This window comes from Perna viridis, chromosome 13 (assembly GCF_037379345.1).
Source record: "Perna viridis isolate PV_CMFRI_1.1 ecotype Kerala chromosome 13, ASM3737934v1, whole genome shotgun sequence".
Taxonomy (NCBI): Eukaryota; Metazoa; Mollusca; class Bivalvia; order Mytilida; family Mytilidae; genus Perna; species Perna viridis.
This window is the reverse complement of record NC_142457.1, coordinates 23,209,088-23,222,149: the sequence shown is the minus strand read 5'-3', so window position 1 is coordinate 23,222,149 and position 13,062 is coordinate 23,209,088. Positions and strand designations below refer to the sequence as shown.

At 31.7% G+C, this 13,062-nt stretch overlaps 1 protein-coding gene across 8 annotated transcripts in view; it reads left to right on the top strand.

The window, feature by feature from the left end:
• LOC148600040 (uncharacterized) overlaps positions 1-13,062 on the top strand; it is a 34,719-nt gene that overhangs the window by 4,777 nt on the left and 16,880 nt on the right. For 4 of the 8 annotated variants that reach the window (XR_015917619.1, XR_015917616.1, XR_015917618.1 and 1 more), the window contains exon 2: positions 351-1,913. Coding sequence is in view for 1 of the 8 variants with exons in the window: in XM_088557139.1 (XP_088413265.1) it covers positions 355-1,854 (1,500 nt within the window). In the remaining 7 variants the exon portion in view is untranslated. Of the gene's footprint in view, positions 1-350; positions 5,845-12,704; positions 12,902-13,062 lie in introns of those variants that run through there. The other 4 variants (XM_088557139.1, XR_015917622.1, XR_015917620.1 and 1 more) reach the window with 4 other exon arrangements.

Here is a 13,062-nt window from a genome sequence, read left to right as displayed (position 1 = left end):
ATTGGTAATAAGCTGAATCCACCGCCGTCAAAAAAAAAAAAAATCCCCAGTGCCAAATCACAAAATAATAGTTAAAGCTACGTTTCACAGCACAGCTATATGTAACTGATTTTAACCTGTATGAAAGGTCTGAACTCATTCAAAAGTCGATAAAAAATACATTATGTAACAAGCTTTATCTGTTTTTGGATTCGACGCTGGAGAAAATTTTTTGCTTTGACCACCACCGTCAAAACAAAAAAATATAACCAATGCCAAATCCCAAAAATACTAAGCAATATATAATTGATTTTAAGAGAATTGTCTCCTGGACTAAAATTAAAATTCATATTTTTCTCTTTATATTGCAGAAAAATGGCATCATTCATCGACAAAAAAATTAAACTCGACTGTGAAGAACACAAGCAAAGATATCAATATTACTGTAGATCACACGATTGTGTTATTTGTCAAAAATGTCGACTGGAGTCCCATAAAAAGTGTAAAGACACTTTAGATATAGAAGATGTCATCGGTAACGTAAAATCATCTGCAGTTTTCGAGGATTTGTGGACCAATATAAAAACAAATCATCAAGCTGTCTTGAATGCAATCATTGATAGGGAAGAAAATATGAAAAACCTACAGGAAAAAAAGGAAAAACTATCAACAGAGGTGAAAAAAAGAACACAAAATCTTATTGATCAAATTAAGAAACTAGAAAACAAAACATTATCAGAGTTAGAGTCAGTTGTCAATGAAAATGTAAATGAAATCAAAGCTACCACAAAAATCCTGAAATCAAATAAAAGAAATCTTGGTGAATTATTGGAACAGGAGGAACTCATTAAGAAACAGGCATCAAATTTCCAAACATTCATAGCAACAAAACAAATGGAGAGAGAAGTTGAAGAATCAGTAGAAATCTTACACAAATTATCTGAAAAAGGAGCCATGGATAATACAGACATAGAAATGAATGAAAACATCACAGCAGACGACACAATTTTTGGAATTAAAACTCTGTGTGACATTAAAGTATCAAGAGAAAAACAAACAATATCCATAGACATAAACAAACCAAACATAGGTCAGGCAGAGGTGAAGACAAGATTCCCCAGACAACTGACACTTAAACAACAGTTTACAGTAGATCAAGGTGGGTGTACTGGTTGTTGTACGCTGCCTAATGGACTCCTGGTGTTGACTGATTGGCTCAATGGTGTAGTAAACATACTACACAGTAATGGTCAACACAAATCATCAGTCAGATTTAATAGAGGAGGACCATGTGATGTAACAGTCATCAATGAGAACCATGTTGCTGTTTCTAATCCTGACCATAAAACAATCTCCATCATAGATGTAGACAGGAGTAAAATCATTAAAACACTTCAGATAAAGAGTGAAGTCAGAGGAATTACACATAGTGATGGACATTTATACTTCTGTGTACCTGAGGTAGGAATCCGAAAAATTAATATAGATACAGAAAAAATAGACAAACTCCATGATGACCAGAATGTTAATGATTATTCATATATAGACACAGATGGCAACAGAATATGTTATACCTGTCTTCACAACAAGACAGTTACTGTCTTAGATTCTGACCTCAGAGTTATCTTCACATTCAAGGATCACAATACAATGTCACGGCCTTATGGAATATCAATGGATGAACAGCAGAATATTTTTGTGTGTAATTATAACAAAGATAATTTATTACTAATTTCAAGGGATGGAGATAAACATGAAGTTGTAGCCGGTGGAGATGATGGGTTGTATGGCCCTCGGTGTGTACATTATGATAAAGTGACTCATCATCTCACTGTTGTTGATGATAAGGTGGTCAGGATATTTACTGTATATTGACTTTTGATGGAGAACCAACACTGAGATAAACAAATTATTGAGATTAATTCAATTTCAAGGTAAGAAAACATTTCCACCTTTTTCTTAATTGTCAGACATAAATAAACATGTGATAATTAACTTGATTAAAAGAAAAGAAACATGATTTAATTTTTGGACTTTATTTTTTATATGTATACTCGAATTCACCTCAGCCTGTTTGCAGTTTTTTTTAATTATCTTTTAAATTACTCATAAGTTCTTTTTAAAAAATTGCCATTTTTATTCATGTCGTTCTGTACTACAACTTTCATACAAATATTTTTCGTTCTTACCTCCGAGATCGAAATATTTCCATATTTATTTTTTATGATAATTTTGCAATGAGCGTATTGTTTAACCGCCATCTTGTTTCTATGGATATTTTGAAATGTTCCCTAAAATCTCACAATTGAAGAGCTGAAATACCATGATTTCCCGCCACATTTCTGGTTCCCTGCCAATTGAATACTATATGTGGTAAGTTATATATTAGGTACCAGTTGTAACATTGTCATTCGGAACTTCGGGTTTTTCTTCCTTAAATGTAAATAGCAGAAATATGATAAAAGATAATTAAAAAAAATAGAAACAGGCTGAGGTGAATTCGAGTATATGAGGTTTGTTTTTCTAAAGTAATTTTAATAATATCAGACATTTCCACCTTTTCTTTTAATTGTAAGACATAAATAAACATGCATTTGTTCATATGATAATTAACTTGATTAAAAGAAAAGAAACATGATTTAATTTCTGGACTTTATTTTCAAAAATCTTAACAATATTTGGCAGAACTTTCTACTTTTATCTTGGCATAAGATAACAAAAATATGATAATTATTAACTTATTAAAAATCTTTCAAATAGTACAGAAATTTCATATCGAGTACAGTGTAAAATAAATTTAATTTATATTTTTTTATCAATCAGTGTTGGTCTTCATCAAGATTGTCAAATACATGTACATGTACCTACATGTAGATGTGTCATCATTGAAAATAATTTTTGCCTTTTGTTGTATATATTTGCATTTTCATGTTTCTAAATAAATGAAATTTTCTCATTTGAAAACTGAAAATAATTAAAATTAAAAATTTTAATACTAGTATTACTTTGTGTAAATATCTAACACCATTACAAGTTACAACATCAAAATATGAATGTGGTAAAAATTAAGTACATGTACTGTATTAGTGATTTATTCATACCCAGTATTTAGATGTAGGCCTTTAAAAATAACTTTCTTTAAAACAATAATTAAAAAAGTACAGTCATGTAATGTGCATTTTTTTAGTCATGGTTTGAATTAATTTAATAGAATTTTTTTTGGCAACATGTGATATCCTTATAAGTCTTCATTGCTTCAACTGAAATGAAAATATTTTTTTTAAATGGTTGATTTATTTCAGAACTTTTATTGTTTTTTTTTCTTGAAATATCAATTAGATGTATATTATTGAAAGATAGTACTAAGGACATTAAATTACCCACAACAGTGATTACATGTACTTGCAACTTCAATAATTAAAAGAAATACATGTATCTCCTATTTATTGATTCACATGTAGGTACATGTACATCTACATGTATAAATGTTGATGTTTAAGTCAGTTGTTGTAAATATATATGTACATGTATGTGTATTTGATTTCATATATATAGCACTAACAGGGGCGGATGGAGAAATTATGAAAAAGGGGAGGGGTGCCAGGTTATTATTTGCTCATTAAGGTCCATAGAATACAAAAATCAATAATTATTTTGTGTGTGTTGGGGGGGGGGGTACACCTTGAACCCCTGGATCTGCCACTGTAATTATGTTAACACCTATACCTGTATTTTATAATTAGTTCAAATCTAATGAATGATTCATGCGAGGAACAATGCCAGTTCATATTTTTATGACTAATAAGATTATAACATGTATATGTAGTTTGAATGGTGCATTTAGAATGATTTGGTGTTTTTTTTCTCTTTATTAAACAAATTCAGATTTAAAGATAAATAAAATATGTTTAATCTATAATGATTTAATTTATCAGAAATCTTTATAACAATATCAGAAATTATCTTTTTTTTTTTCTAAGAAATGTTTTTCAGAAACATGTTTTAATTTACTGACTTAATTATCTTTAATAACTTTTTACTTTTTTATTTACATAAATGTAATACATTTTGCAATTAACTTAATTAAAAATCTTTAAAAGAAATAATACAAAATTAGTTTATATAGTAAAATGATTGATTTTTTTTGGAAATTATTTCATATTTCTTTATTTTTCATCAAGTTTTTCAAATACATGTATCTAGATGTGTCATCAGTGAAAATCTTTTCACTTCATTGTTGTTGTACATGTATATAGTTGTATTCATCATTTTCATGTTTCTATCTTTGATTTAGTCTTACTCAAATGATTTAAGAAATATTTATTTGTTATTTGTCATACATACATGTACATGTATATTCTTTGAAAAGACTCTTTAAAACAATAAACATTTTAGGCACTGTAAACAAATAGTTATAACTTATTGTAGTTATAAATATTATGAATACATGTACATGTATGTATCCTTTTACTGACTATTTATAAAAACAATACTTTCAAAAAATTAAAATGAAACTGTAAAAGAAGTAGTTATGTAAAAACATGTACTATACTTTATTTTTATTTTTGTCCAGGATTTGAATTGTTTTACAAGACATTTCACCTTCAACTTTGACAACTTGTGATATCCTTGTACATGTACATGCAAGTCAAATTTATTTTTTTTTTTAAAATTTAAATACATTTCTTCATGTACTGTACATTTATAAATCCTTCTGAAGTTACATGTATATTCATTTTTTTTCTTGAAATTTGAAATATTTTTGACTTCAAGTAAATAAACTGAAAATTATTTTTACTAATTGTAAATACATGGAAATTTCTTCAATACTTACCATGTGTACAGTACATCATCTACGTTTAAATGTAATTTTTATCAGTATATAAATGTACATGGCATGAGTAGAATGCACATTTATTTATTTACAATATTTGTTTATTTTTTATTTTTATTTTTTTTTGTAAATATATATGTTTCGTGTTCGTGTGTATGTACAATGTACTTGCAGAGTTGGATTGAAAAATTTTAAAAAAGGGGGGTCCCCCAAGAGCACTCAGGTCATTATTTGCTCATTGGATATTTTGAATGAAGATACATGTAACACAAATTTTCCATCACCCCATGAACCCCCTGGATACCCACTGTAAATATGTTTACATCAATTATTTATAGTTCAATTCCACCAAAGTCTGACAATTTAATAGGAAATCTCAAGTGACTTGTTAACAAGGCTTTTTCCTGAGATGAATAAACCCAGTTTTTATTTTAGAACTAATGAGGCCTAGCCATATGGAATTACATGTTCATGTACATTGAATGGTAGAATGATTTGGAATTTATTTTCTGATACACTAGGAACAATATTCGTGTATCTACATGTAGATGACCAAGGCATGGTGGAAGTTGGTTTTAAACACTTAGTGAATTTGGATTTTCTGATAATGGGCGAATTCAACATATTTTATCATGATCAATATGGATATTAATGACAAACCTAATATTTAATGTCCATCAAAATGTGACACATTCCAATAGAGTCTGTGGAATATGTATTCATTTTCAGGACACAGTAAACATGAACTATTTAAAGATTGCATATAGTTCAAGAGACTTTGCTGATTCACGGAGTCTTCAGTTATGTGCTCTGCCAATATGGATTATCGCATGAAAGGCAAACTATTCAGATTCTTTTTTTAAGATGAAATTATTTTTTCTGGTGAGAACTTCCATTTATGCAGAAATAAGCTATCAAAGGTTTTTCATGTATTATATATTGTGTCTTGATTATTTGTTTGAACTTGCACTTCAGCATGTTGAAGAGTGAAGTTAATAACACTTATAAAATACATGTATATGTAGTGTTCATTTGTAATTATTCATTCAGTTGTAGAGATTTCCAAATTTAAAACATTATTGGTAATTGGCTAAATTGGAAAACATTGTCAAGAGGCAAAAAAAAATTATATGTCAATAATAATATTACTTGTTTTTTTCATTTTAACACCACACCACAGTGCACTTTAAAAGCATATAATTTTGGTAAGGTGAGTTATAATCTTAATGAAATGCACACAAAATGAACATTTCAAGGGCAGCTAATTCTGTCAAAAATTTATTTTTTCTTACATTCTCTTAAAAAATTATTCTGAACAAATCTATTGATGTAGAGATCAAAGTATAATCTTTTCAAATAAAGAAAGTATCCTTGAGTAAAATTATTCTGTCATATTTGTGGGTTATGGACATGCATTTTTCCTGATTTAAAACTTACACTTAATTATTTAGTATCAACAGAGATGCAGACCAATAATATTAATTCTTAAGTATATTGTATTACATTGTACAGGTAGTTCTAAGGGAGATAATCCATTTTGCTTCCATGTCAATGCTGTCCATCATTCATCAGTAGTAAAATTTTGTTTCTGTGAACAAACAAGAGTTTGAATCATCAAGATTTTTTTCATAGTGGGGACTTCTATTGTTTTTTTTTCTTTGTTCTTTTTTGTACACTTTATTACAATATTTTAACAACATTTACCCCTTAATTTTTTTGTAATTTTTTTTTTTATGCTATAGAAGTTTAAGTTCTAAAGTTACTATTGCTATAACTTAATATTACATGTATATCAATTTTGATCATGTGTAAATTAAATATGCTTTCAATTCAAATTACTGTGAAACATTATCAAGCCATTGCAGTCCTCCATATTAGAAGAGAAGAGTTATTGTTCCTGAATTTTTTCAAGTATCTAGAATTTTACTTCTAATCCAAGCAAATTTGATATTTTTTTGTGTAAATTGTCATGTAATAGTATTCAGACTGCTGGTGTAAAAAAAAAATAAAACATACTTTACGAAAATCTCTTTTTGTTTGCCCTTAAGGGCTAGTTTTAATGTCCTGGCCTGTCTCTGGCCATTTTCTGAAGATGTTCCCATGAGGGGTTAATTTTGCGCATTTCCAACACAATGGTATGACGCCATGTTATCTCTTCTTGGCTTTAGCTCTAGTGTCAATGGAAGGGCTGTTAAAGTGTGGTCTTGTTGATGTTTTGTCAAGATGTGTCCAATTTATCGCTACCATATGATGATATGTTTCATGCTTTCCTGATTTTATCTACTAAAGAGGTCATGTCTTCCTGATTGTATCTACTAAGGAGATCCATGTTGGAGGCCTTATTAAAGAGGGTTCCTTTCAATTTCATTAGTATAACAAAATTTTACACAAGAAAAGTTTGAAACAGATAATTTACTGCGGTGGAATAATGGTATCACGCTGTCGTTAGTTCGTTATTGTTGTCTGCCATCAAATAATGGTAGCATGCTGTCGTCAGTTTAGTCATAGTCGCCTGCGGTTGAATAATGGTATCATGCTATAATCAGTTTTGTCATTGTTGTCTGCGATGGAATTGTGACATCATGCTATCGTCATTGTTGACTGCGGTGGAATAATGATATCATGCTATAGTCAGTTTCGTCATTGTTGTCTGTGGTGGAATAATGGTACTACGCTCTCATCTGTGTCGTCATTGTTGTCTGCGGTGGAATAATAGTATCTTGCTATCGTCATTGTTGACTGCGGTGGAATAATGGTATCATGCTGTCGTCAGTTTCGTCATTATCGTCTGCGGTGAAATAATGGTATCATGCTTTAGTCGGTTTCATCATTGTTGTCTGTGGTGGAATAATGGTACCATACTGTCGTCAGTATCTCTGTCGTCTGTGGTGGAATAATGGTATCATGATGTCGTCAAGTTTCATCATTGTTGTCTGTGGTGGAATAATGGTCAGTTTCGTCATTGTCTGGTGGAATAATGGTACTATGCTTCCATCAGTGTCGTCATTGTCGTCTGTGATGGAGTAATGGTATCATGCTCTCGTCAGTTTCGTCATTGTTGTCTCCAATGGAATAATGGTATCCTGATCCTGCTATAGTCATTTTTGTCATTGTTGTCTGTGGTGGATGATGTTACTACGCTCTCATCAGTGTCGTCATTGTCGTCTGCGGTTGAATTATGGTATCATCTTGTCATCAGTTCGTCATTGCCGTCTGTAGTGGAATAATGATATCATGCTGTCTTCAGTTTCGTCATTGTTGTCTGCGGTGGAATAATGACATCATGCTATCGTCATTGTTGACTGCGGTGGAAAAATGATATCATGCTATAGTCAGTTTTATCATTGTTGACTGCAGTGGAATAATGGTATCATGCTGTCGTCAGTTGTCGTCTGTAGATTTTTCATGTTAGTATACATTGAGTGTATCGATTTTCATGAAATTAAACCTCCAAAGAAAGCCTGGGATTGATTTTAGGGGTTTCAACTTGAACTAATTACGAATGAGGGATCAGAAACAAATATTTTCCTGTTTTGCAGATAATAGCTTGAGTAAAGATGAATGGATCTTATAAATGAGCCTCAAGGTGACATACCTATCCTTAAAAGAAAGGCTTTGATTGATTGTGGGGGTTGTGCTTATTGAGCAATAAAGGGCAAAACAGGGACTTTGCGATCAAGTTCTTTTCCTGGCTAATTGCTATTAAAATTGAGATCTGTATCAAGCTTGGAAAGCGCGTAAAATTTTGGCCCAACTGTTTATGATTAGAAATCTGCATTCTAATCAAACATTGCCCTGCGAAGCATTTCTTTTGCTTAATATGAAAGTAAGACACAGACCATTTTCTTTTTGAAGGGGCTCGGAGTTAATTTTTGCCCACACACGAAAAGTATTTCCTTTTTTTCAGCAGCAGCCGTAGTTAAAAATTGTATTTGAATATCTATATTGTTAAGGGATGGTGGAAATATTAAACAATATTAATATTTTTTTTTCAATCAATGACTGAGTAAAATATTTATGGCTCAAATTTGGAGTAATCTTATTTTTTCCATAACAAACCAAGCCTCCCCCTCAGTACAAAAAATGTTATGTGCCTAACAATTGGTGCAAGAAACAGATCTAATCTAGGGAAATCTATTAGACTAAGAAGACAAAATTATCAAATGGGTGGTTCTAACCCTTATACCCCACATGGAACTATGCACGTGAGCTGTGCACACCCCCCACCCTAATCAACTGAACTATGATTTTCAGGTACCCTTATACCTCCCATTTCCGAATCTTTTTGACACCAAGAGATAAACTGAAGCATTTTTGTATTTTTTTGGCAAATTTTAATACCTCATTGAGGCAAAAATCAATTTTTTAAAGTTTTTTTTTCTGCTCAATTCTTCTTTCTTCTTTCTGTCAATGCCCGAGAAAAAAGGAGAGAAACAAGAGGCTCACATAAGCCTGAAACGCTCACCTGGTTAAAATGTTGCCTTTCAAAGGATATAAATTTTAACGAGAAGTTGTCCAACAATTTTGACTCAAGAATTCTTTGGTAGGACTTATCATAAAATCTTCTCAACAATTGAAAGTTTCTTTAAATCTATCATAGTTCTCAAGATATTGACTGAAAACTGTTAAAAAAGGAGTCATTTTTCCCCTTTCAAGGGCAATAACTCATCTGACAACTTTTATCCCTGAAGACTTTTGTAGTCCTAATAATATGGATCATTTCAGCTATCGAAAGAATTTTGCTAAACCTAACGGTTTTGGAGATCTATGTGAAAAAACTACTGTCTGACCCCTATGTTCTATTTTAGTAACAGCGGCAATGTTTTTTGACGAATCAAAAATCCCCACATTAGTTCTATGCAGGATACCCCAGGAACATTCATACCAAGTTTGGTTTCAATTAGTTAAGTAGTGTCAGAGGAGAAGATTTTTGAAAGAAATAACATTGAAAATGGCAATAATCATTGAAAAAGGGCAACAACTCCAACATGGCTTAAGGTCTCACTAACCACTTCTAACGTTTCCATTACTTTACATGTTAAAAAAGTAATTTTCAAAGTCTCACAGTGAATTCCCAGGACAAATGACATCTTAAAGTTGCATACTGTTGCGAAGCTTGGACAATAAGGCTTCCAAAATCATTATGCTAATGGTACGATGATTGTAGAAATTCTTCACAAAATTTACTTGAATAAATAATACTGAAAATCCACATTTTTACCTGTTCTGCTAACTGACAGCATGGAGGCAAATTACTCAAACATGTAAACAATATTCATACACTTTTGTAGTTAATTGCATATATGATTTTAAAGTACACATTCTCGGCTTTATTTTGACTACTTTTAATCATAATACACACAAATAATGCACTTACAATGCATATGTCTAGGTTCAGTGTGTTTTTGGTACTACATAGAGGGGGGGGTGGGGGTGGCCATTTGACCCGGAAGTGGTTAGTGAGACCTAAGGGATTAAAACCAAAATTTGACCTGAGATAGATCTCATCATGCTGAACACTTTTACCCCAGTCAGAATTTAGCTAAACCTAACGGTTTAGGAGATATATGTGAAAAACTGACCCCTATGTTCTTGTTTTAGTAATGGCGGCAATGTTTTTGGACGAATAAAAAATCCCCACATTAGTTCTATGCAGGATACCCCAAGGAACATTCATACCAAGATTGGTTTCAATTGGTCAAGTAGTTTCAGAGGAGAAGAGTTGTGTATAATTGTTAACGACAACAACAGATGCCAAGTGATGGCAATAGCTCACATGGCCTTTGGCCAGGTGAGCTAAAAATGGCTTAAATTTTGAAAATTACTTTTCTCCAAATTATCCGACCCCACCCCCTTTCCCTTCAGTATTGAAAAGATTCAGTGCCTAAGATGGATATAGTGTTGGTCTTCAGTTTTCTTTGGGTTGTGAAAGAAGTTTTCAAATATGATGACTATAAATATTAAGAGTGAATTTGAGAGAAGCTAAAAAATGGTCTAAGGGAGGTAATTCAAGAAAGTTTTCACATCACATTAAAAAAAAGTTTGACACCAAACTAAGATGGTTTCATATACGGTGAAACCTGTCTATACCAAACACTTTTTTTAAGATCTTTATATCAGTGTAAATGTACATTTTGGAACCTTAGAAAACCAACCACCTATACAAGTCTGAACCAAGCCAGTTTTAAATTTGAAATATATAGGTTTAGATAGATTTCTCACTATGTAGTTTTAATAAAATAATGCTCATAGATAAATAAATATTGTGACATTCCTTCGTCAGTTCATTTTGTGCCTTAAACAGCTTGCCCAAAACCTGAAACTAGTAAAAACTGACTCAGGTTTTTGAAACATGTGAGAGTTTCAGTTGTTTTCTCAAGAAAAAATTACTGAAATTGACTGTTCATTTAGTAGCTAATCGAGTTAATGGCACAGATTGTTAGTTAGTTGCACTGTTTGTTTGTGTAATATGTGAATTGTAATGTAAATTGTCATATCAAATGGCCTAAACCCTACAGATTTGGAAAGCCTTAAACACTTCTGAGTTTATTACACTGAAAAAATACATCAGAAATGTAACAAGATGATCCTCACTGGTTATACTTCAACGCCCCTAGCCCAGCCCCCCCCCCCCCCCCCCCCCAGGCTGGCTGGTTTTTAAAAAGGAGGGTTAGGCTGGTCTTTAAAAAAGGTTTTGGCTGGTCTTAAATAAAGAGAATTAGGGTAGTCTAAAAATAAAAGGTTAGGCTGGTCTTAAAAAAGACGGTTAGGTCGTTCTTAAAAAAGGGAGGCCTAAATATATTTTAGAATACTCAAGAGTCGAAATCCATTCTGGAAGATTGTAGAGTAGAAATTCTATGGTAGGTCCCCAGTTGCTGAATCTACGGATGACGATGAAATGCCATAATCTCAAACAGCCCCATGCACATAGTACTGGAAGATGATATATACACAGTCAAGATGAACATGGAACAATTGAGATGAAAGCAGACTTTGATTCCATCTGACAAATTCTTCAATGCCACTAGAGATAAAATGTCCTGAAAAAGAAGAACAAGAATAAGAACGCTGTACTTCCATGCATAAAATCAGTAACAAGTGAACAAATGACCTTAATATCTAATACTAAACACTAATCTGTTATCAGTGAACTAATGACCTTAGTATTTAAAAAAGAACACTAATAAGTTACAGTGAAATGTTTATTTTTATACCTAAAACAGAACTTAAACCCGTCTTAACTGAACCTGAATACCTGTCTATAACAGACACTTTTTAATACAAAGAACCTTAGTGAGTGCGCTAATATACCCCACACATCCACAAATATGACTCAAATTAAAAGTATTTAAAAAAAAGTTCAGGGGCCTTATAGAAAATCTCAACATAACATGAACGTGATCTGTAACTGATCATGATACACTGTAAACTCACATACCAAACAACAGCTCAATATGTTGAGAAAAAATGTCCTGAAAACTGTTGATTTAAAAGAAATTGTTAATTCGAAGGCCTGTAATTTTGGTAAAAGTCAGCGGAGAAGAACAAAACCTATAGATACTCATCATGGTAGAGTTACATACCAAATATCAGCTCGATATCTGTAAGCGTTTAGAAAAAAAGTCCCAAAACTTTTATTTTTGAAAATTTGCTCAGTCCAAGGCAAGTAATTTCGGTAAAAATCAGCAGAACAAAACGTAAACATGATCTGTTTCTCAAGATGGTAGTTTCACAAACCAAAAATCAGCTTAAGGTACGAGATCACAATTATCTGCCCTTAGCTATTCCTTGTATACGAATATAGTTCCTATTTTGATAGGGTATTTTTTAAAAATTATTTAGACAACCTTACCTTTAGAATTTATTATTCTTTTTTGGTTCAACTGAAAGAAGAATAATGGAAATAATTTAATAGATGTCTTGAATCAATAAAAAATACATATAGAGTGTGATTTGGTGAGATTAGAAAAGGTCAACTTTATGGCCTTTGGAAGCCATTTTGGGTCAAATTTGAGGGGGTCTCTGTGTTCAGGTAGTTAAAATTGAAAAATGATGGTGAAAATTTGTGATTTTTTATGTAAGTTTCAGGTAAGATGGTTTATTCAGCTCCCAAAATTGCATTTGCTTTGAAGCGGTAGTTTTTTTTTAATTTGAAAAAGCTATAATTAACTCGGTGTGAAAATTAATTGTGTCCTCGTTTATAATAGAGGAGTGTGTTTACTTATAAAATCAGCTGTTATTGCTCCAGT